We start from the raw sequence: 22,177 nt of genomic DNA on the forward strand, positions 1-22,177 counted from the left end.
AAGTTGGTGTACCTAGACCACAAGATCATAACTGCCGAAATTTCTCTGAATACTTAGAAGGTCTAAGTGCGTTGCCCATGGTTAAGGAGGTGAGAGTTTTATAGGCTTAACCTCCTATAAACGTCGACTTATGGGGGATTGCTGGTCTGCCTGTAGGCTGTTGCGATCTAAAGGTTCATGAGAGCCTGTCCTGTGCCACTTTTAACAGGATCTGACGACGAAGTAACAAAGAAATGCCAGCGAGAACGGGTTACGGACTGTGCTGGCGTAGGTAGAAGTGGGACGCAAGCGGACCACCATTTGATTGATGTCGAAACTGAGTGCCATTTATCTGAAGCCGTGTGCTTGGCGGTAACGCGTATCCTTGAAAAATTCCAACCATACTCGTAGGGGGGGACCCTTCAAAGTCGTTACTGACAGCACTAACGTACTTGAATTGGAACCCAGCGCCTTAACTTTGCCCGCAGTCAAGGCGCTGGTTTCCAATCACTTAGAAGACGTTTACCCAAAGGGTTCCGTTAGCGACATAGGGACACTTTGTTGCTTCACGTTTGGCCCTACCACTGGTACATAGTAGCGCTTTTAAGGTAGACAAGGCTCAGAAGGTGCAGAGGAAAAACCCTCGGTTGTTGTAATCGCCAAATTAGAGACAAAAGCTTGCGTCCCAGCGTATATGCTTAAGGATGGTCAAATCTACCGGGACAATCAGAAGGGAATAGTGCTCCGCGTTCCATCGTCCCACGAGAAAGAAATTACCATACTATATCATTCGGCAGGGTATGTCGGCATCTGTAAGACTAGGCTTGCGACGCAGGTACGAAAGGGGCTGGATTGATGTGAAGTCTGTCAGCGGCGTACTTGAGATCCAGGAGGGCGCAACGCGTTTCACCTAATGTCGTCTCTGAAACATTCTCGAAAGTCCCAAGCGGTAATGCTTTTCAAGTCCCTGTATTGGTTGATTACTGAACTCGTTTTGTTCAAGCGTGTAAGCTGTGCAAGTTTGTGCAAGCTGACGTCCAGCACCGTGATCCGAGTGCTGGAAATTGCGGAAGTGCTTCTTTGGAAGCTTTCGCGCCGTCGTGCGCAGCATGCCTTATATCGCAACCGGTCGCAGACAACTTCAGGTGAATTGCACATTAAGAAAGCTGCCGGACATTTACGATGCACCGGGCTAGTCAAGTGTATGATTTCAACGATTACTCTAATTACAAAGATAGTCCCTAAATAGACCTACAAGTTATAGCTTGGTTAAGATGCATCAGTTCGAATTTCGCTTTCGCTACCGGGCCGTATAGGTCGCAGAACCCTTCGGCAGTGGGGATGCTATGAAACTGTTCTGGAGCAAATATCAAGAACTCTGGAATCGACGACAGTATATTAAAGCGCAATTCGGGAAGAAGTCTACCCCGCGAAAATTTGAGAACGACACAAGGATGCTAGTAGAGATCTAAAAGGAAACGCCGGGACCCTCTGGCAAGTTTTAGCTGCGTTACCATGGGCCATTTACTATAGTGAGCTAAGTTACCTCACAGAGCTATTGGGTTGTCATACCTCGCGGCCGGCAGCCGATCGATCAGAACGGTATACAGCGTAAGGCCGAATAAATCGCAGTTTGTCTGTAATAGCTTTGTTGTTCGTAGCATATACATATATACAGACAACTAGAGTCTTTATTTTACGTATATTAAAGTAGAAGGGGATATGCAAATGATGGCGATAAGGAGCGGATTTAACGGTGGAAGACATGCTATGAGGCATGATATTATAGTAATGTGTCTTTAATTATATTTTCCAATTGACCTTCTTTATTGGACCTCTTGTAGACGTATGTCTTTGTATTTCTCTAATAAAGTGTTTTCGTTCCTGCCAACTTTGATGCAAACAGATCCGCGGAAAAAGCACAGTCATAAATTTCTCCTACGTAAAACTCTCCCTTTCTGGAGAGAATTTGTCGTCAAACGTGTCATATGTAGTATTAAAATGCGTAGTCCCTTGTTTCAACAAAATGTAAGAGGTTGCGTTACTATCTGCAAGTGCGCCAAGACATGCATTTTTTAAATCGGCGCCTACGGTGTGAACGATATAACCTCACACTGCAATTTCCATAGTTGATGAGACTGTCACTCCGAAGTCTATATCCACTTCCTACTCTATGCATTTTGCTGGATACGAACGCAATCTCCTTAGGTTCGAACAAAATGAAATAAAAAATGAAAAACAGGAACCCAACGACTATCAATTTCACAAGATTTTCGGCTTCTACATTTAGGACTAACATCGCCATCAGCCCGACGTTTGTTTTTCAAAGACTCACGTGTCAAGTCCATGAAACTTGGCAGAAACTAGTAATGGTGAACAGTGCGGGATACCAGTAAAACAATTCGTGCTGATCATCTAGTTTGATTACTTCGTGCCATTATAAGTCTTCTGAAATAACTATCTAGTTATGGTTCTGACCACCGATGACCGGAACGGGGTCATCAAACAATACTAAAAAACGAAAAACGCCATCATGGAGACAAGCATTCGCTATCAATCAACATAATCATTCTATCCTCAATACGCGAGAAGTATGGAATCACAAAATCCATTTGCAATAATTCAAACAGTACTAAACCCGCACTAACGCCGATTCACACGATAACGCCGAAGTTCACATTGATTATGAACGTCGGGACAGCTAAACCGATAACTCCTCTCAAGCTAAATTTTTACCAATGACGTGTGCAGTGGATGTAATTCGCGATTGTATAAACATAAAGGCACTAAATTTAAACACTTATGGCATGAAACTTCCCTCGTCATTATGATATTACTCGATAAAGCCATTTCAATGAGCACCGTAGTCATTGCAGTATTATGAAATGGCGTCAGTTTATACATAAAATACAGAAATAGCGTCAATTTATCCCTGTTACAAATGTGTTGGATAGTTGAGTCTGCTTTTTATTGTAATAATTTCCATGTATCCTGCTTCTTTTACAAATGTGAAATGGAGGCTCTTCAACAGTCAATATATATATGTAACCAAGTGAGCTTCATGTTCGTTTATTGCGAATTGACTGGAAAAATTCTGCTTTGGTCGAAGCGATTTTGAGCGTTGAAATGCCTTTTATGGCCAGGGACTAGATCTTTTTTAGAGTCACATATTCGAGCAGGCGACACCCCAGGAATGCCAACCGCGCCACATTCACTTTCTCTCAGCCTCATGGCCCTAAAAATGTTTTGACTCTAAAATCAGGCACTGCTTTAACCATAAGTTTGCTTACACGCAATTCCCAAGTCTTGAAGGAAGTCCTTAACTATTTTATTTTATTTTACCTATTAGGAAAACATGTGAGTATCGCACCATCACGAGGACGGCATAGAGGTCCTAGACAGCAGACAGCTATTCGCCTGCTCGCCCTATGCGGTTTTTGAGCTGATAACCATGACAATATCCATGAGACATTTAATATAAATTCATGCTTTATTATTTATTATTACGTTTGTGGCTGTTATCAATCTGCGTACGCCATTTTTTCTAATTCGTAGTTTCTAAACATGTATTTCAGTAATACTCTGGTTCTCAACATTGAACGAATGCGTCCAACCCAGCACAGTTATCAGCTAACGTGTACAATAAACCGAAAAATGAATTTTCTCAAACATGTGACCTAAACATAAGGTTTTTTAATCAAATCAAGGTAATCTACGTTTCAATACTGTCGACAAAGATATGCATACAGACTTTATTGATTTAGAATATAAAATTTACTCGAGTATCAGTTTAGATTTAATTTATATCTAGTTATGGTTCGTTTAATTAGCATGTAAGTTGTCTACTGAAACTTTCAAAGTGTAATGCGCTAAATGCTTTTATTATTATTATAAAAATTAAAGCCTAACGCATTATGCCCTTTAGGCTCGTTTTGTATCCAAGTATTCTCATTTACTAAACTTTACACCCTGCTGGTGCCATGCGTGGAATACTAGCGTCTTAACGATCTTGTGATTTGTTGCGACGTTCACCTCATACAGGTCTACACACTTATTAGCATGAGTACCGTTCTAGCATAAGCCACCAAATCGACTGGACTGAAGTTTCCGCCAGCTGGCATAATGGTTCCAGTGTTGTTGTTCAATTCGAAATTAAAGGAATTTAGAAGAATTGACAAGAGAAAATAGAATAAAAGTCTATTTAGGCCTTTTGCTATGTGTAATTTCACTTATACTGCATTATGAGACGAAAAGCCTTTCGCAATTTTAAAAGTTCCAGTGCCATGAGGATTAGAGAAGCGTGTCACGTCGATGATATAAGTGACTCCGAAAGTATCGAACATATTTCGCATGGAGCAGGTCTGTTATGTGCATCAGCATTGAGTGTTGCACTTGCTTCGGTGCAACAGTGCACTCTGTATGATGCGCAATTTATGCTGTTTATTTTAATTACAACCAAGTTATAATAGAAAGAAAATTTACTTGAGAAATATCATGTGTCATGGCATTGTTTCAGTTTCTGATGGTACACTAAATGATTTGAATAGATATTCAATACTAACAACTAAGGTGTTATTGAAATAAAAATACAAATGAAAGAGATAAAGTAATTGGCAGAACACTATTGGCTCGACTAAGTTCCATGTTAACTACTAAATTTGATCTGGAATTCTGACTTTAAAGTATAAACTTCGTTTAACAACAACCAAATACAACGGCTATCTTTAAAATGTGCATAACTGTAATAAAGATAACGTCATTTCAAATCCAACCTAGTTAATAATTTTATTCACTAAAACCTTACGCCTGAAATGTCAATGATTTTTGGTTCCCAACATCGAGTCATCCGGCTGCCAACTATATTACTGGACACCGATACTAACCTAAGTTCTTCCATATGTTTTACTTTCATTAAATATATTGCTGTAAAGACTATATGTGACATACTTTTCATTGGGAAAACATGTACTTCTGTGAGCTGACTTCGTTCTCTTGTTTCTTCTCGTTTTCATTCGTCTTATCATAAAATTCAGGCGCTTCACGGTTTGGGAACTTTCACAACTATTACAAGTTCAATCCCCCTTCAAAACGCTTAAGTGTCCTCGGAACTGACTGGTTACTACCGTTGGCGGACCGGCGGATCGTATCAACGATCGATTTCGGCTGTAATTCCGGCGACCTTACGGTCGAACTGCATACTCAGCTACGGCGACTTAAACTTCCATTGCGAACACTCGGTATAGATATCGACCCTGTGCTTATTCAAACAGCAAAGTCACTTACAGCTCGATGCGATTATGGCGAGGTAAAGTTTGAAACGGTCGATGTAATGCGTGAAAACGAACGTAAATCTTACGTCGAATGCTTTACTTCCGATGGGCGCTTCGATCTCGGGCTTTGCTTCGCTGTCACAATGTGGATTCACCTTAACCATGGAGACGATGGACTGCGGCAATTTCTCCAGTACATCTCGTCCCGGTGTGACTTTCTTCTTGTCGAGCCCCAAACGTGGAAATGCTACAGAAACGCCTCTCGACGGATGCGTCGCCTAAAAAAAGTTATGTTTCAGGATATTGGCAAACTCAGCTGGAATAACGATGTTGTTCAACGAATTGACGAATTTATACAGAATGATTGTAACATGACAATCGAACAGTACTTCGGTATCACTGAATGGGGCAGACCGTTAACACTGTACAGAAAATATAAACGTGCGGATAAAACTAACACACCTGGGTGACAACCCAAAGTGCCTAAACTGCAAATACATACGGCAAACAAAAGATTGCATCTATATATATATATATATATATACATATATATATATATGCGTTGCACAAATATTTCGATAGAAAAACACGGAAATAAACATGTTTTGCTGTGTGGAAATAAACTTTCGAGTCTCATTCTGTCCAGGTCAAGTGAACTGTAATCATGTTTTAGGACTATCAGGTTATAGTGTACCATATTTATTCAAGTTACCTAGGCTAAGTTTTTGTTGGTATCTGTTGTGTTCGTTTTTAACACAGTTTTCAGCTCGGTCAGTCTGTATGATCGTAGAAGTTTACACGTTACTGTTGTGGGATTTCCGAAGTGATTATGAATGTGTGCATTTACGACTATCAAAGATAGTTGGAAAGTTACGCAGCTAAGTATTTTATTTCAATAGTTAACATGACCTTCTCGACCTCGAAACAGCGTTGCCGACCTCTGTAAAGCTGTTTAAATGAACTTGAAGTAAACTGCAGGAGCAAGTAGTTCGGTGCCGATGCAGAACATATTTGGCAAAACGCTAGCACACCTCATCGAAGTTGCTGTGAATGACTAGGTCGAAGTATCTTGTTCAACCAATTCTTTCTGGTCCATTCCTAAGCCACTTGATGAAGTAGATGTATGTCAGAAAAGTGCTTACTTCATGCGGCTGTTCCATGAGTTCGTCTTCCCCCGAACTCCCATGAATAGTTACACATAAATACGCATCGGACTGGATTAATAGTTCTGGCTGCAGATGCTACTAAAAATAATTGATATGGTCGCCGTAAATTGAAAATTTCTTTCATAAAAGATATTGTATCTTGAATATTATCAGCCTAGAAATATACGCCATGTACCTAGCTTCAAATAAAAGCATACTATTTCCTACTTAAGATGCAATAAGCATATAATACATGAGGAAATTCTGTAGATGATAACTCACAATTTATACTACAGCACGCCTAGATATATTCTATATTTATGATTGAAATTTGAGTATCGAAACCCTGTGCGTACATGTATACGTACTTTTATTAAGTACGTATACATGTAGGCACAGCGTTTTAGGAAACTAGTAGAGACGCATACGCCTCAGAACAAACAAATATTAACCAGTGTACAGCTTAGAATAGAGCAGTAAAGCGCTATTCGTGTTTTTGTAATGCATCATCAACCTATCCAAATAATTATATTTGACGGTGATTGAACCCCGTGGACGTATTTGTAGAAGCATTTAAAATCACACCCACTCACAAATGCTACATCTGGAAGCTCAAAAAATTGTAGTTTTCTTTTCTAGAATGCTTTTAATTACAATACAGTCAGTATCGAGAAGAGCTACCAGCCCATGTTTGTTTCGTTGCGTTGGGGTCTGTAAGAAAGGTGATATATGTTTTTGCATTAATTCGAGTGTTTTCAAGTCTGTCGCTTTTAGCACAGCATTTTTTCTAAAGTGTAGTCTAAACAAAGAAAATGAGAAAATCGCGACTTGTCTTCAAAATTGTTTAAGCACACATACTCATTATTATTGATTTGGATTATAGAATATAAGCAGCTATTTAGTTAGCTTTGAGAAATTTTTCAGAAACCCAATGGTTTGTGTTTTTGGAATCCTCAGATACCAATTTCTGACAGCCTGCTTTCAACTCAAAATTGGTCCATATCATGCTGCGGGCATTGCAAAAATATTGCTCCAGAAAAATATCAACCCATATATATAACCAGTTGATAGGTATCCCTTTTTATCCGAGTACCACTGAGGTACCACGGAGACATTTTTTGCTGCGCATTTAATTATCTGGTTTATAGAGCATTTCGTATAAAGAAATAAACATACCAATTATAACGATCTAAAAGCATCGACGAAGTTAGTTAGGGTAGGTACAATTACAGTTTTTCTTGTCGCAAGGCTACTTCTATATACCGATGCACCCTCAAGGTAATGCTGAAATAAATTATTGACAGCGTGCGCTTTAACCACAGGAAATAACGGTAAACCTGTGATCAGTTATATCTATACACTGGTCAGGTGCATACGTATAAGGTTTTTTTAATTATAAAGTGTACTTCACTCTAATTTTTTCACCTTCTTATTCAGTCTTCACAAACTCTAGATCGTGAATTTTTGGCTGCCCACTGTAACTGAATGCTTGAATTTGTCTCTTCTACATTTGGAAAAATGTAATAAGCGATATCTGATCTTTGGATCAAGCTTTTAATTTCGGCTATCATTCATTACAGCTATGTATGCCTAAGCTATTATAACAACAGATTATCATATAAATTAATACGGCTACAGTATGTCCAAGTTGCAAAGCGGACGTCAGCCGATAACTAATAATGAACACAATACACAATTGACATCTTTTATAAGAAACCTATTTCTAGCTAGATTTATTATTCAAAAATGGCCACGGTTCCACCCAGTACAGTTTTTCTCTTGGAACTGCGATTCGATCTATTTTATCTAATGCCACTTTAAGATTATACTGGCTATCTACTAGATCCTGACTGAGGCCTTCAATGCGGCGTAAGCTCTTTTCCAGTTTGAGGAGGCACCCGTTTATCGACTCATTTTCGGATCGAAGGCTAACTTTCAACGCATTTCTATGCGCGTCTACAAGATGACAGGCCCAGTCCATTAACGCCTCGAGAACGCCACCGCCAAGTTGAACTAGCGTAACCTGCGCCATACAACTGGCCAATAAATCGATGGATCGCTGAACTTCTTCCATCGAGAGAGACTCATGCAGTACTGCCGTCAGCTTGTGGCACTCGTGCCGCGTTATGAGGAGTTTGTTAACGATAGCCTGATGGTTCGGGTCCACGTTCAAAATCCGTTTCCAGCACTTAACAATCAGCACTTCTGAGTGATCGTCAACTTGTTGGAGATACCTCTGCATGTCCGTAGGTGACCAGTTATCGACTTGGCTTACAAAACTATTACAAAGTTCTGCGCAACCCGTTGCTTTCTTCTCTGACTTTCGTTTTTTAGATCCAGTCAGCGCAGCTAAGGACCACTTTTGTATTTTCATCGGAAGAACCATCAGGGATGTGTGAACAAGTAAAGCTTTATTGCCATTGTAAAACAAACACTTGTTCACCCATGGTGAGAATGCTATTCTAATGCTGGCTTTCATCAAGCCAAACTGGATGTCCCACAGGGATACCTGAGTTTGGCTAGCCACTAAGATATCTCTATCACAGCTGATTAACGCTGTCAAATGGTCTGGTTCTTCCAGCTTGAGATCAATTTTCGACGGAATCAGCAATTCCTCATCTAGTAGCAGGACCTTTCCTTGACTATTGCCTACGAAGAGAGTGTTGTTGTGGGTACAACAAGCTGTAATGGTAAACTTTGCCGGAAGTTTAATTGTAGCTTTCGAGTTGGGATCGCCTAAAGGAAAACGAGCCACACTCTTCCCATCCTCCGCTACGAGAAGTACGACTGTTTTTCCGTTAAGCTCGAGTATGGCAGCCCAAGAAAATGTTCCCCTGACAGCGGGAGACATCTGGACCTCCCAGTTTGGTCGCTCATATTGTAACTGAAATGTCAGACCGTTCTTGCATATGACTGCTACACCAGCGCTATATGGCACGAAGCACAGAACGTCGCTTTGGCAGTCAGCAACTACCGTTGGAACTGCTTTCTCCGAATTTGTCCAGGCGAGAACCTGTGAATTTCATTAAAAATTAGATAAGCAGACACATAATTGTTTTATCAGTATAACTTTTTGCATCAGCAGGAACTCAAAGTTTTAAGACTTTATATTAAAAAATATTATTGACAGTAACATAACGAAAGCAATTTTTCCGTGATCGTTTAGACGTTTGCGATGGCCATTAACAGTATTTAATGATGTTGATGGATTGGTGAGGACATAAAAATGAGCTGCAGGAGATTTAAGAATTAAAACTCTACTGCTTTTCAGAAGAGAAAAGTGCTTCAGATGTAGTGATCAGTAAAAAAAGAAATGTCGTTCCCAAACATGTTTAAATAATTTCAAGAATATCTATTTGATTCTATAATGAAATAGATAATGGTACAAAGACCTTTGCCAAAAGTAATACTTGGCGCCAACCAGCTCGTTGCGTCAAAATTGCGCCACAAAGAGTGTCCTGATGACATCGACTGGGTACCATACTGCACTCAAAGTTTTGCCATATCCTTCTATTCTATTCAGAGTATTATCACAGTGATTTCTCACCTTGGTTTGTGAAGCAGAAACCAGCTTGTTATTGACAGAGTCCCATACAGCTGTTGTGGTAAATGGAGTTGAAGGTTTGCTAAACCACGAGCGTATTGGTTGTGAATAGTCGGGTCGTAGTAAAGCCACACATGAAGGCGACACACTAGCGATAACTGTGTCCCCAGAGGGGCCCGCGGCTAATAATGAACCTCCGGCTCCACGCATGTCCCCCGCTATTGCAAGAGTACCGAAGGGCTCTTGCAAAGAACACATTGCTGGTAGAGTGCCCGGCGTTTTAGTGGTTCGACAACGCGCGTTACAGCCACCAACTAACGTCCATAACACATGCAGTTACAGCAACCATAGGAGACAAAAGAAAAGATTACTGAGACAACAAGCACGTAAAAACATTGCTTTAATCAAATTCAGTTAGTCAGTTGCACCTATAGACAGTATCTAAAATGTTAAGCAATGCACGTGCTACAACACTACGAAAAACTCAAAACAAATAGAGTCATGATGGACACCCCTCATGACTAGGCAGTGTCTGGGATAGGGATGGAGCAAAGCGCAGCCAATTGCTGGAATGTGCCACAATATACTTCATCGAGGCCCTGGAATATCGATACATTGAGAGCTTATAGGCCTTGTCTGAAAGACGCCCTGCAATTAGAAAGCTTGGTCGCCGATTACCACAGCACTATATATATGTATTTTTATATAGATAGCTTATATGTTTTGGACGGGTGTAGACGTAGTTTCCATACGGTCATGGACACTATGCGAAAGCTTGTTTGGAAATAAATGATTCGCGTCCAAAATCCATAGATCTAATAAAGAAAGATTTCATGGACAACCTTAGCTTATATATTCGCAACTATTTAGGGTTCAGTCGTCGCCTTCGTTATGCCAAGTATTTATTATAGAGCAGACACGGCCAGAAGTACAGTGGAAGCCTCGTCAAATCGCTAGGTTGACGCACAATTCACTACGCTTTAGAAAATAGCAATGTTTTTGGGAACGCAATTGTTTCTACTGGGATGTGAGTACCGCAGGTCTTTATTTACCGAGCCTCCTGTACACTGTTCAGTAAATCGTTAATCTTCTATGAAAATTTGTCAGATTCAGGCATATTGTAGAGCACTATACATCTATGCATACAGATTTAGCCTCTTTGACTTATGAATATCCTTTTTATGCGCTATATAACTCCTAATTGGTAGCTTGGGGTTACATCCAAAAATGGTTCGGTTACCACAGTTTTTGTTCGGTTCGAGCAGGTCTGCCCCAAGATATAGACGTCACTAAGGCGGGTTATCATTTTTGAGGCGAGATAATTCCCCCGCTATTTTAGCGGTAAAACCCGAGCGCGTGGCGGGTTTAGCAAAATCGGATCAGACGTCAAGACATAGCGGAAAGAAGCTCCCTGCGAACGCTGCTTCATAGAGAGGACGGTTGTTGAATTCGCTTGGCTGCTTCTAATGACCAGAAAGTTTCGAACAATACTTACCGATGTGATGGTTGATTAGCTTTTTAATACTTGTACCGACGTTCAAGTAAAAACACTTTATCGAAATAAAATTACACTAAAATTGATGAGAACAGTTATATGCCTACCTAATACAAAAACTAAATGTAAAATGTACTATCGCGTCATCGTACGTCGGGATTGTTATACCTGTACTATTTTGTATTAGCTTAGTGGGAATATTTCATAAAATAGTATGCTAATCTATTCCTGCTTTATATATTCTATTACATGGACAAACGTTTATTGATTCCACCTAATAAAATAATATAGCACTGGCTAGATACAGGCAGGAATCTGGCAAGTTCTTATCGCAAATAAAACACATTGATCTCTTTAAAAATAGAAATATTTGGGTCTTTCTCGATTCGTACGCGTCTTCCACGCGTGCATAAATCTGTGCGACAAAACTTGTTTGTGGTGCTCTGGCACTCTTGTGGTGCTGTGGCACTCTAAGAACCTTTGGCGATACCACTTTAAGAACGTCCCTGCGCTTACGAACTGGCTTGTGGCTATCGATAGAATTGCATTAAGCGGCTCTCAACCCCGGTTCGCCGTTGCTTCTTCGTTGAAACGGTTCCAGCCTGCACCGAGACACAGCTGGCAGGCGCTCGTTGTCGATGAGATCCGCTAGATGGCTCTGCTGGTCTCCCGCTGCAAGTACTAGCCGCTAACCAGCCATCGCTTTATACAAAAGCTCGTATTAATGGAATGGCATCACACTCTACATTAATCGTTGGTCCAGTCAAGAACTCTCAGGCCAGCGAAGTTTATGAAATGTTGCGGTAGCTGAGCCGGTAAGTAGGCTTACCTATTTTATTTTGTGGTTGTTTGCGCGATCATTCGTTAGCGACGATGTGTTGTATGGTCCGGTATGGTTGTGCTCTGATGCTGGCGAGCTAGTGTTACGACGGTGTTATTATAGGCTTAAAACAAATAGAGTAATTCATTGGCAACACTCATGAAATTATGTCGATGTATCTACAATTTTAGGTATATTTAAGTATTCGTGGCGAATCCTGCATACTTGTGTTGCATCCTTTTAAGTATTTGATCAAAAAATATATGTGAAATGTTTGCGATTTGCAACGTGAAGTAGGGTTTAGTTCAGATGGTTCAATTGGGTAGTGAAGTTGTTGAGTCATCGTTCAATTTTGAGCTTACGTTGCTTTTGGTAGTGCTGTGCAAGTAAAACTGAGTTTCGTATCGTTTGTCTCATGAATTGCAGACCACAAATCCGTCGAGATGGGTTCAAACGCCCAACAATTTTGCCTGAAATGGAACAACCACCAGGCCAACATGCTGTCGGTGTTTGACCGACTGCTGTCCAACAAGAGCCTGGTGGACGTAACGATAGGCTGCGAAGGACGGCAGGTGAAAGCACACAAGGTAGTGCTATCAGCCTGTAGTCCGTTTTTCGAGAATTTGTTCACCGAAAACCCTTGTAAACACCCAATTGTGATATTGAAAGATATTCGATATGCCGATCTCAAAGCTTTAGTCGAATTCATGTATAAGGGTGAGGTAAATGTTGTGCAGGAGCAGCTACCAACGCTGCTGAAGACAGCCGAGGCATTAAAGATCAAGGGCCTCGCTGAAGTGACGGGCGAAGGAAAGTCCGATGACAAACCACATGCATCCGTGACCCCACGACCGGAATCGCCGGGTTCGCGGCGTAAACGGCAACGCGTACGGCGTAAAAGCACAGATTCGGCAGCTGGCGTAAGCGAGTCTGAAGAGTCTGTTCCGAAAGCCGGTCGTACGGAGCATGATGACTCGTCGATGGACGGGGCCACCTCCCTCGACGACGGATCTCAGGCGTCCCTGCAACACCCGCAGACGCCGTCACAGGCCTCTGGCCAAGCGAGAGGAGAGAAGGAAACTTCCAATGTACAAAGCAACGCCGTCACTGTAAATAACTCATCTTCATCCGCCCAGGCAAACAGTGGAAACTCGACCACAAATGGACCTAATTCTTCTTCGAAGGATGCTGATTTTGAACCCACCCGCTTATTGGAGGCTTCCATGACCACCGACCATGGGGCTGACAACTCGACGGACCTTAATAATTCGACTGGACCGGAAAACCCTTTATTGCCTGACGGACTGGGTAAGCAAATTGCCTATGTTAACACTCTTAACTGAGACCCTTAGTGATTCTCTCATGTGCATCACATGTTTCAATCATAACCGCTCCCTTACGGTTCTGACAGATATCAAGCCGATTATTACCCTGGAAGAAGGCGCGACACCGACAGGCGGGATTGTACCCGCCTCTGGCGCTACGTCGTTGGCAACAGGAACGGACGCCATCTCTTCGCTCTTTCCTTACCCCCAGGGTACAGGTGCTGCGGCCTTGCCTGGCACCTCACATCAAGCCAGTCCCCAAAGTCATGGTACGTATCGCGCCGCGTCGCCTCGCGAAAAACTCGTGAGCAGCTGTTGTTGCTACTGTATATCCAGAAATTTTTCTAGTCGATTCGGTGATTGGGATTCTTTTGCTATAGGCTCAGCATCGGCTGACGCATCTCTTCTATATTTTAGCTGGCAAATGCGTTTGGGTAGAGAAAATTTGTAAACGTAGCTACTTCTGCTCACGAGTCACTCAGTAGCATCGCTATCGTCCTTCTGTTGTATTCTATTGGTGTGTAAAGCTCTCTAACCTCCCCTTCTGTCCTATTCCTATCCGTGTATAAAAACTCCTGTCCTATTCCTATCCGTGTACAAAAACTCTTTTACCCTAATCCTGACTAAGAATCAAAACGAATTAGGTAATTTATTTTGGGCCTGGGTGCCTATTTGCTTGATCTGGATGAAGAACACGAAGATTGTTTCGAAGAGGAGGTCGAGTGTTAAATCGGTAACAGACTATCCACATTTTACAGCGACATAAAGAAGAACACAATTTACGCCACGCTTAAAACACAGAGGTAACAGACAAAACAGTAGGGAGTTTTGGTCCGGGCCAAGGACCGTAAATGGGCCGTTCAACATGGTAAGAAGGTTCGGGGCGTTTCTCTATATATATATATATATACACATGTCTATATTGGGCAGGGGTAAGCGGCGAGAGCTGCGTTTGTCGAGAATGTTTTAAAATAAATGGTGGAAGACCAAGAAAACGATGTTTTTAATTTGGTATTTTTCATTGTCATTGTCAATGTACTGCATATTTAGGTAATGTTTTGTATGTTATTATATATATATATATATATATTCATCTTTGCAATCTTGTGTATCTTGCATCTTGTGTATCTATGACGGGGTAAAGTAAGGTTGATCTATGAGGGGGGTAAAGTAGTTTTCTTCAAATACGAGTGAGGGGGATAGTAGTTTTCCGGGAAAAAGTGAAATCTCAACAGCGTTAAGCCACCTGCACTGCTTTTAAGCTGTTTCAAATAGAGCATTAGATAGGCTGCTTCAGGTAGAGCATTTGAGGGTGCTAATGTGCTAAACATTGCGTTAAATTCAAAGTACTACAAACTCGATGTTAATCTGATTCTACTGTGATGGGATTATCGCAAAAAACTGGTGCATCGGAAACCTGTGTTAGGCTAGAAGTGGTCACTGGTAAAGTAGTGGCCACTCGTAACCGCTTAATACTCAACAATCATTTCGTTTCTATCGTACTTAAACTGCAGGAATCCATAGATGCACATACAGAAAATATGTGGGCCGTTGACCACCTTGCAAACCATGTTACTGTCAGGTTGCTAGTTTCCCACATCTTGTATAGGTACGTGTATCTATCGCGTCCGAGAAATGAAAATTCGCTGTATGCTATGCTATATATATCTATCTATATATATATAGCATAGATGCTACATTCAGCGTACAGCGAATTTTCAATTTTATAGGCCAGAAAAATCTTCGCTTTAGGTGCTCTAAATTAAACATCTTAGTGCGTATTAGGACCACAAGTTTAAATTGGTCGAATTTTTTCAATTGCGCCGGAAAGATGCTTCCTTACAATCTGAATCTCGTGAAAAGCTATGACCGCCATCCTAGTTTCCAATCAGTGTCAGCGGCGTTCGTAAAGAAAATATTGAGGAAGTTCGTTCTTACATACACGCCACCGTCACTTTGTTCCGTGATTTACTCTGCAAATGCTTAGCCATTCGTAGGCAAAATCGCATCCAAGTGCCAAAGCTGATCATGAATTGCAAGGCCGCTTTGTCTATATGGAGATTGTTGGTAGCAGGAAAAGGGCCTGACGAAACTCTATGGTCTCCGTTTTGTTCATGTTGATCACCAGTGCCGCGTCACCAATGTATAACGAAGGTCTTGCAAAAACTTAATGCACATAAAACCTACTCCTTCCAAAGATGAGTATATTGTCGCCATAAAGCAGCGTGTCCCGCTGAATCTGGAAGTCGGAGATACAGAGAATTTAGCAGCAAAGAGAAAAGCAGTAGCCTCAGTTTAGCCTGTGCTATACCGATTGGACGAACCGGTTGAGATCGATTACTTTATCTTTTATGCTAACAGAGTTCCTTGTAGAAACGCACTGATCAGATGCTACATGTTTTGAGGGACTCCACATTGTGTAAGCCTTACTAATATACTATCCCAGCACGAAGCTTGAAGTTGCTATTTAAATTCAACGAATACATCATATAGCGCCTGTTTTGGTGCACAAGTACGCTGCAGCTCGGTAAGTACAGACACAACTAATCACAACCCATTTATAACTGCGCTTCGCTTTTTAAACATTGATTACATCGCGTTACGCTGTAGCATTTGTGATTTGTAACACAGGTAGTTTCTTAGCAGTATTGGACTTACAAAGACTAGCTAATTTTAAAATGTACAAGCGATTAAATAGACTATAGATAAACTGATAAACTATTTGGTGTAAAGACATATAATTTGAAAACTAGGTGCACAGTCAGATCAATCATGACCGCGAGAAGTAATCGAATCAACAATATTTTCATATGGCTAACACCTAGGCAGCTCAAAAAACAATGCATTTGCTCTTTATATGTTTTCATACTATTAATACAATTACGTTTTTTCGCTGTTTTCTATATTTTAGACAAAACTTTAATTTCTTGCTCTGTTTTAGTCTCATTCACAAGCGCATTTATTTATGTACCAAGTAAAATAGATCAACCTAGTATAATTACTAGATGTAATCACATGATTACTGTTAGTAGATCACACAATTATGGTGTGAATATTGTTATGAGAATCAAAAACGGATAATCATATACGCTAGCGTTTGGGCATCTCTTCAGTAAGATAAAAGGCTGTATTTAACTTCACAACTTGATATGAAGTGCTTACAATAGAAAATCAATATTACGTTATTCTTTGTAGCAACTGGAGTAGATATGAAAAAATTATATTAAATATTTTTTCACTTATACATACATAAAATGTCTACAGAACTTTCCTGTTAAAGACAATAACCAGTCATACTTTCATACCAAATTTCTGCCGAATCTCTTTGACCTAAATCACTGTAGCACAGACTATTTGTATTATTGGCATGAATCGTCAATACCTTTAGAAAGTGCAAACGCAGTAGACGGTTATTACTATCTAGGGCCCCTTAATGGCAGAAGCCTGGAATTTTTATAAGGCGATGAAAGTTACTAACTCATAGCATCTCCCTCGAAATTATTCATTCTTGAGGAACCGTACCTAACATTACTCGTTTGATGCTATCTACAGTAGTACTGCATTATATCGAACTATATGAGATGACTACAGAGAAAGCATCCATGGAGATCCTATCGTTGTTTGAAATAATCGTTTAGCCGCTTGTATTACGCTTCAGTCAGTAGACACAAGGAGTTCACATAATCATTTCAAATCGCTCTAGTGATTTTGACATAACGTATTCAGGGCGCCGTGTTACCGATTTCGATCCATTATCACAAAGCCATCACGGGCATCTATTAAATTCAGATAAGATCTGCAATATAGAATTTACTTTAAAAGATCAAATTAGCGAAGGTAACGAAAATAATAAGCCGCCTCGTAACAAGAGCATTGTTCATATGTATGGGGCGAACGCCATAGCTTCACATTCGATAATAAATTAATTTATTTCCTACTTATGGGGGGAAAATGGAGACGTTGATTTGTATGATTAACGCGGAAATATTACTATATACTACGCAATTAAATTTGATAAGCTTCTATAAATTAATATTGACAATGTCGAACTCTTGAAATGTCCTAGCGATTTAGGCGACTTTCAAAACTGATAACAGCTCTTATTTGCAGTCATTTTTTTGCCTAAAATTTACGACCTAAAAGGAATCATAAATGAATAATAGGTAGTTGTTCAAATTTTACATATCCGAGGCTGATTTCTGATCTTTTGAGCTCAGTACAAGTTCGATCCAATACGTAGTAGACACCTTTTTATGATTTGAATTAATTGGATGGTGAATATATAAAAGAAAGAATATCTCACGGTTTAAATTCTACAACCATACACTCCTGAAATCACGGTTAGAACAATTAGCTCAAATTGCGCAGTATATAAACATTTATTTTTAAAGCTGTTCATTGCTAAGAGGCAATATAACTACAGATCTTTCGCTAATTAGCAACCGATGGAAGGAGACGGATTAATTATTTTTCCAAGGTATATGCATTTCATTGGGAATCGGAAAGGGTAGATCAGATTCGTGGATTATAATGTGTTCGGAGTCATTATACTTATTTTTTGTACGAAACATGTAAATATAAGATTTCAGTTGCTTCTTCGCATCAGATAGCCATGCAAATAGCTATTTTAGAAAAACGTATGCAAGATCGATGTATCTTTTTTAATATTTTTAAGGCCCTGATAAAAAATTGGAAACAAACTGGAAATATTTCTTTAATCCGTTTTACAGATTTGTCTATGCTTGTATTTTTGTGAACAATAATAGTTGCTAACGTGCTGTAACTTACCACATATTTGTGACGTATTCAAGTTGTGATAAGTACCCTGTCGCTTTCGAGCTGTAGAGCGATTTCAGGGCGTTACCAAGCGACTTGGCTTAACTGTGTGTTATAAAACGTCATAATAATGATAGTTTTAGCATCTATTGTTGTTTTACAGCCGAATTCTACATGGAATTTTGTTTATTTTAGAAAAAAAAACTTTTATTCTATTAACTGTGAAAAAAACTTTGCTTTCAAATTTGAGTAAAGAACATGGCTTTGGTTCCCTTCGGATGCAATAAATCTCGTTTATTCATATTACTACTTCTATCTAGTAATCGAGCAATGTGCTTAACCCACTATTTAAATGATGTATATCTTTGTAAGTCAATACTCGTTTATACTTTTAACATGTGTACCATCAATATCACGATAAAGTTACCATGCGAATCCCTACAACATATTACTTGCTTGCATCAAGTGGTATCACCCGCCATCGACTTGATAGTATACCAAAGAGAACCGGACCGGGGTTGATTCAAGAACCCGCAGTAAGAACATTACCCACAAGCACCACATAGAGCAGGCTTTCGTGACGAGCAATTTCTCCGCATCCCGCTGCTGGACTCAATTGGGCACTGCAGTGCAATAGAACAGGGTTGGCTTGGACTGCCGGCTTAGCAGAGTGTTAGTAAGAAAACCTTTTTCTCGTCTGTTGGGCCTCTTCGTTGGAACCATCCTATGCGGGTTGTTGCCTGGCTTGTAGTCGGCTCGATCCAACAGCCAGCAGCCCACCGACTCGATCAGGGTTAATCTGTCGGAGCAGCCGCCAGAGGTCGCTGCAGAATTCTCGTTCCGCTCAGCGACTCAACCCGCCACCGCTAAGTCGCCAACGGGCTCACAAAATCCAACGAACGACCCAGCCTCTCCACACTTTACTTCGAGCGTTGGTTTAGTCGAGAGCTCTTAGGCCAGCAGAGTTGTGAAATGTTGCGGTAGCTGAGCCGGTAAGTAGCTGTGGTTTAATGCCTGTCGCGATGACGAAGTCATCCAGTAAATTGTGGTTGTTGAGATTTGTATCTGAGGTTTCAACTTGTGGCCCTTTGCCGATAAGTAAATAGATGAAAGATCAATGTGATCTTGATGCTTGTCGGCGTAGCTCGGAGTAAGTTTAAGATCGACTGGGTTTTGTGTGCAGTTAAGCCTAACTTACAGGGCATCGGTGTTCGCTCATAGTGGCTACGTATGGTCTTAGTGACATTGCAAACGTAGAAGTAATTGCCACCTACGGTCTTAGTAAAACCGATAACATGTCGATGGATTTGTAGTGATTAATTGTAAATGTGTATTCTGAGAATTAATAATTTTCTGTTTTGTTGTTGCAGAGCCCACAAATCCGTCGAGATGGGTTCAAACGCCCAACAATTTTGCCTGAAATGGAACAACCACCAGGCCAACATGCTGTCGGTCTTCGACCGACTGCTGTCCAACAAGAGCCTGGTGGACGTAACGATAGGCTGCGAAGGGCGGCAGGTGAAAGCACACAAAGTAGTGCTATCAGCCTGTAGTCCGTTCTTCGAGAATTTGTTCACCGAAAACCCTTGCAAACACCCAATTGTGATATTGAAAGATATTCGATACGCCGATCTCAAAGCTTTAGTCGAATTCATGTATAAGGGTGAGGTGAACGTGGTACAGGAGCAGCTTCCGACGCTGCTCAAGACGGCCGAGGCGTTGAAGATCAAGGGCCTCGCAGAAGTCACCGGCGAGGGCAAGTCCGAGGACAAACCGCACGCGTCGGTGACGCCACGCCCCGAATCGCCGGGATCGCGGCGTAAACGGCAGCGGGTACGACGCAAGAGTACAGATTCGGCCGGAGGCCATAGCGACTCCGAAGAGTCTGTTCCGAAGGCCAGCCGTACGGAGCACGACGACTCGTCGATGGACGGAGCCACCTCCCTCGACGACGGATCTCAGGCGTCCCTGCAACACTCGCAGACGCCGTCACAGGCTTCTGGCCAAGCGAGAGGAGAGAAGGAAACTTCCAATGTACAAAGCAATGCCGCAACTGTAAATAATTCATCTTCATCCGCCCCGGCTAACAATGGAAACTCGACCACAAACGGACCTAATTCTTCTTCGAAGGACGCTGACTTTGAACCCACCCGCCTATTAGAGGCTTCCATGACGACCGATCATGGGACCGACAACTCGACGGACATGAACAATTCGACTGGACCGGACAACCCCCTCATACCTGACGGACTGGGTAAGCCCTTGATTTCGTTATAGTTTTTCAAGAAATATAGGAAAGTTTTATTTAAAATTGTTTTTTAATGCCCACCTCAGTTTTGATTCCTAATGGCTATTGCCTTCTTTGGCTTTAACAGACATCAAACCGATCATCACCCTGGAAGAAGGCGCGACACCAACGGGTGCAATAGTACCCGCTTCTGCCGCTACCTCGCTGCCAACCGGAACGGACGCTATCTCTTCACTCTTCCCCCAGGGCACGGGTGCCACAGCCTTGCCTGGTACCTCGTATCAGGCCAGTCCCCAAAGTCATGGTACGTATCGCGCCGCGAAGCCCGCGCGACCGGTGAGCAGCAATTGTCAGTATAACAATCAACTTACGAGTCCGAACGTTGACCTTCTTCACGTAGAATTGTTCGGTGTTGCCTTGCCTCAAGCGGGCAAAGGCTCTTGACCGATGTTTTGACAATAGTTCTGCTCACTTGTCCGTTCAAAAAACTTGCTATCGTTCCCTCTTATCTATCCTGTCGGTGTTGAACTCTCACTAACCCTCTGTCCTTGCCCCTTGATTCCCTATTCGTGTACAAAAAATACCTTTACCCTAATCCTAACTACTCACAATCAACTAGGTAATCTGTTTTTGGGCCAAGGTGCCTATTTGCCTGGAGGATCCTGAAAGAAGAACACGAAGATCGTTTCGAAGAGGAAGTCAGTGTTAGATCGGTAGCAGACTATTCACATTTGACAGCAACATAAAGAAGAACACACAATTTACAGCACGCTTAAAACACAGAGGTAACAGACAAACATTAGGGCTTTTTGGTCTGGGCCAAAGACCGTAAAAAGGCCATTCAACATAAGCTGTGGTAAGACTTCAGGTTGGGGTTATTGAATATATCATATATATATATTGGGAAAGGGATCTACGCGGCGGAAGCCGTACTCATCGAAATCAACGTCATCGGAGGACTGCAAATAAATGGTCAAGGACCAAAAAACGAGAAAGGCTTGTTTTCCATTTCGTAGAATTAGGTATATTAGTATTGCGTAATTTGTTTGTGATGAGTTTGCACTCTAGAATTGGAAAAAGACTTCTTGCATAAATCCCTAGCCAGCAGTGAAAATAATGCATCAAATCAGTGAACCGAGACCAAGTTCTTTTGATATTAGTATAGAAATTGTAAGTGGGATTGCTGTAGAAACTATGGAAAACTAGCACCAATTTAAAACTCAGAAGAAAAAAAAACCAGAAAAACTCGAGACTTAAGGTCAATAATGCTTCAATTGCCCTTTCGCATTAAAAAAAATACCTCAAGGAGCGCGGACGTTCTAGTTGTAAAGCTCCATGACACTTCCATATGACAGAATCATTGTAACAAAGCTATGTCCAAGAAGGAGGTATTAAACGTTATGCGCAATTTAGCGTCAATCTTTGAAGGATATATGAATTGCGTTGTATTAGGAAGTCGCATATAGCACATATGGACAATATATCGATATCGAGATTCATGTAGTTTACACAGATTAGAAACAGGCACAGGTAGTCTTAGAAACAATCATTCTGTCATCAGAGTTCTCTTAAATG

General features: G+C 41.2%; 4 protein-coding genes across 5 annotated transcripts in view; 3 read left to right on the top strand and 1 right to left on the bottom strand.

The window, feature by feature from the left end:
- Positions 1 to 4,041: 4,041 nt before the first annotated feature.
- Positions 4,042 to 5,900, top strand: LOC111250869 (pre-miRNA 5'-monophosphate methyltransferase). The gene is made up of 2 exons (XM_022806779.2): positions 4,042 to 4,338; positions 5,013 to 5,900. The coding sequence occupies exons 1-2, from the start codon at positions 4,221 to 4,223 to the stop codon at positions 5,717 to 5,719; spliced, it is 825 nt and encodes a 274-aa protein (XP_022662514.1). The 5' UTR covers positions 4,042 to 4,220; the 3' UTR covers positions 5,720 to 5,900.
- Positions 5,901 to 8,090: 2,190 nt separating this feature from the next.
- The window catches only part of LOC111250863 (uncharacterized), a 32,752-nt gene continuing 18,665 nt past the window's right edge, over positions 8,091 to 22,177 (bottom strand). The window contains exons 2-4 of one of the 2 annotated variants that reach the window (XM_086991041.1): positions 15,521 to 15,817; positions 9,942 to 10,252; positions 8,091 to 9,407 (exon numbers count right to left, since the gene is read on the bottom strand). In XM_086991041.1, coding sequence (XP_086847167.1) covers positions 8,118 to 9,407; positions 9,942 to 10,252; positions 15,521 to 15,608 — 1,689 coding nt within the window. In that variant the 5' untranslated portion in view covers positions 15,609 to 15,817 and the 3' untranslated portion in view covers positions 8,091 to 8,117. The remainder of the gene's footprint in view (positions 9,408 to 9,941; positions 10,253 to 15,520; positions 15,818 to 22,177) is intronic. The other variant, XM_022806772.2, reaches the window with a different exon arrangement.
- LOC111251259 (uncharacterized) lies at positions 12,089 to 14,573 on the top strand. Its single transcript, XM_022807674.2, has 3 exons — positions 12,089 to 12,248; positions 12,680 to 13,561; positions 13,665 to 14,573. Exons 2-3 carry the CDS (start codon positions 12,697 to 12,699, stop codon positions 14,027 to 14,029), a joined length of 1,230 nt encoding a protein of 409 aa, XP_022663409.2. The 5' UTR covers positions 12,089 to 12,248; positions 12,680 to 12,696; the 3' UTR covers positions 14,030 to 14,573.
- LOC111250862 (uncharacterized) lies at positions 19,187 to 21,597 on the top strand. Its single transcript, XM_022806771.2, has 3 exons — positions 19,187 to 19,346; positions 19,725 to 20,608; positions 20,730 to 21,597. The coding sequence occupies exons 2-3, from the start codon at positions 19,744 to 19,746 to the stop codon at positions 21,044 to 21,046; spliced, it is 1,182 nt and encodes a 393-aa protein (XP_022662506.2). The 5' UTR covers positions 19,187 to 19,346; positions 19,725 to 19,743; the 3' UTR covers positions 21,047 to 21,597.

The sequence above is a fragment of the Varroa destructor genome, unplaced genomic scaffold, assembly GCF_002443255.2.
Source record: "Varroa destructor unplaced genomic scaffold, Vdes_3.0 BEIS01000005.1, whole genome shotgun sequence".
NCBI classification, from domain to species: Eukaryota; Metazoa; Arthropoda; class Arachnida; order Mesostigmata; family Varroidae; genus Varroa; species Varroa destructor.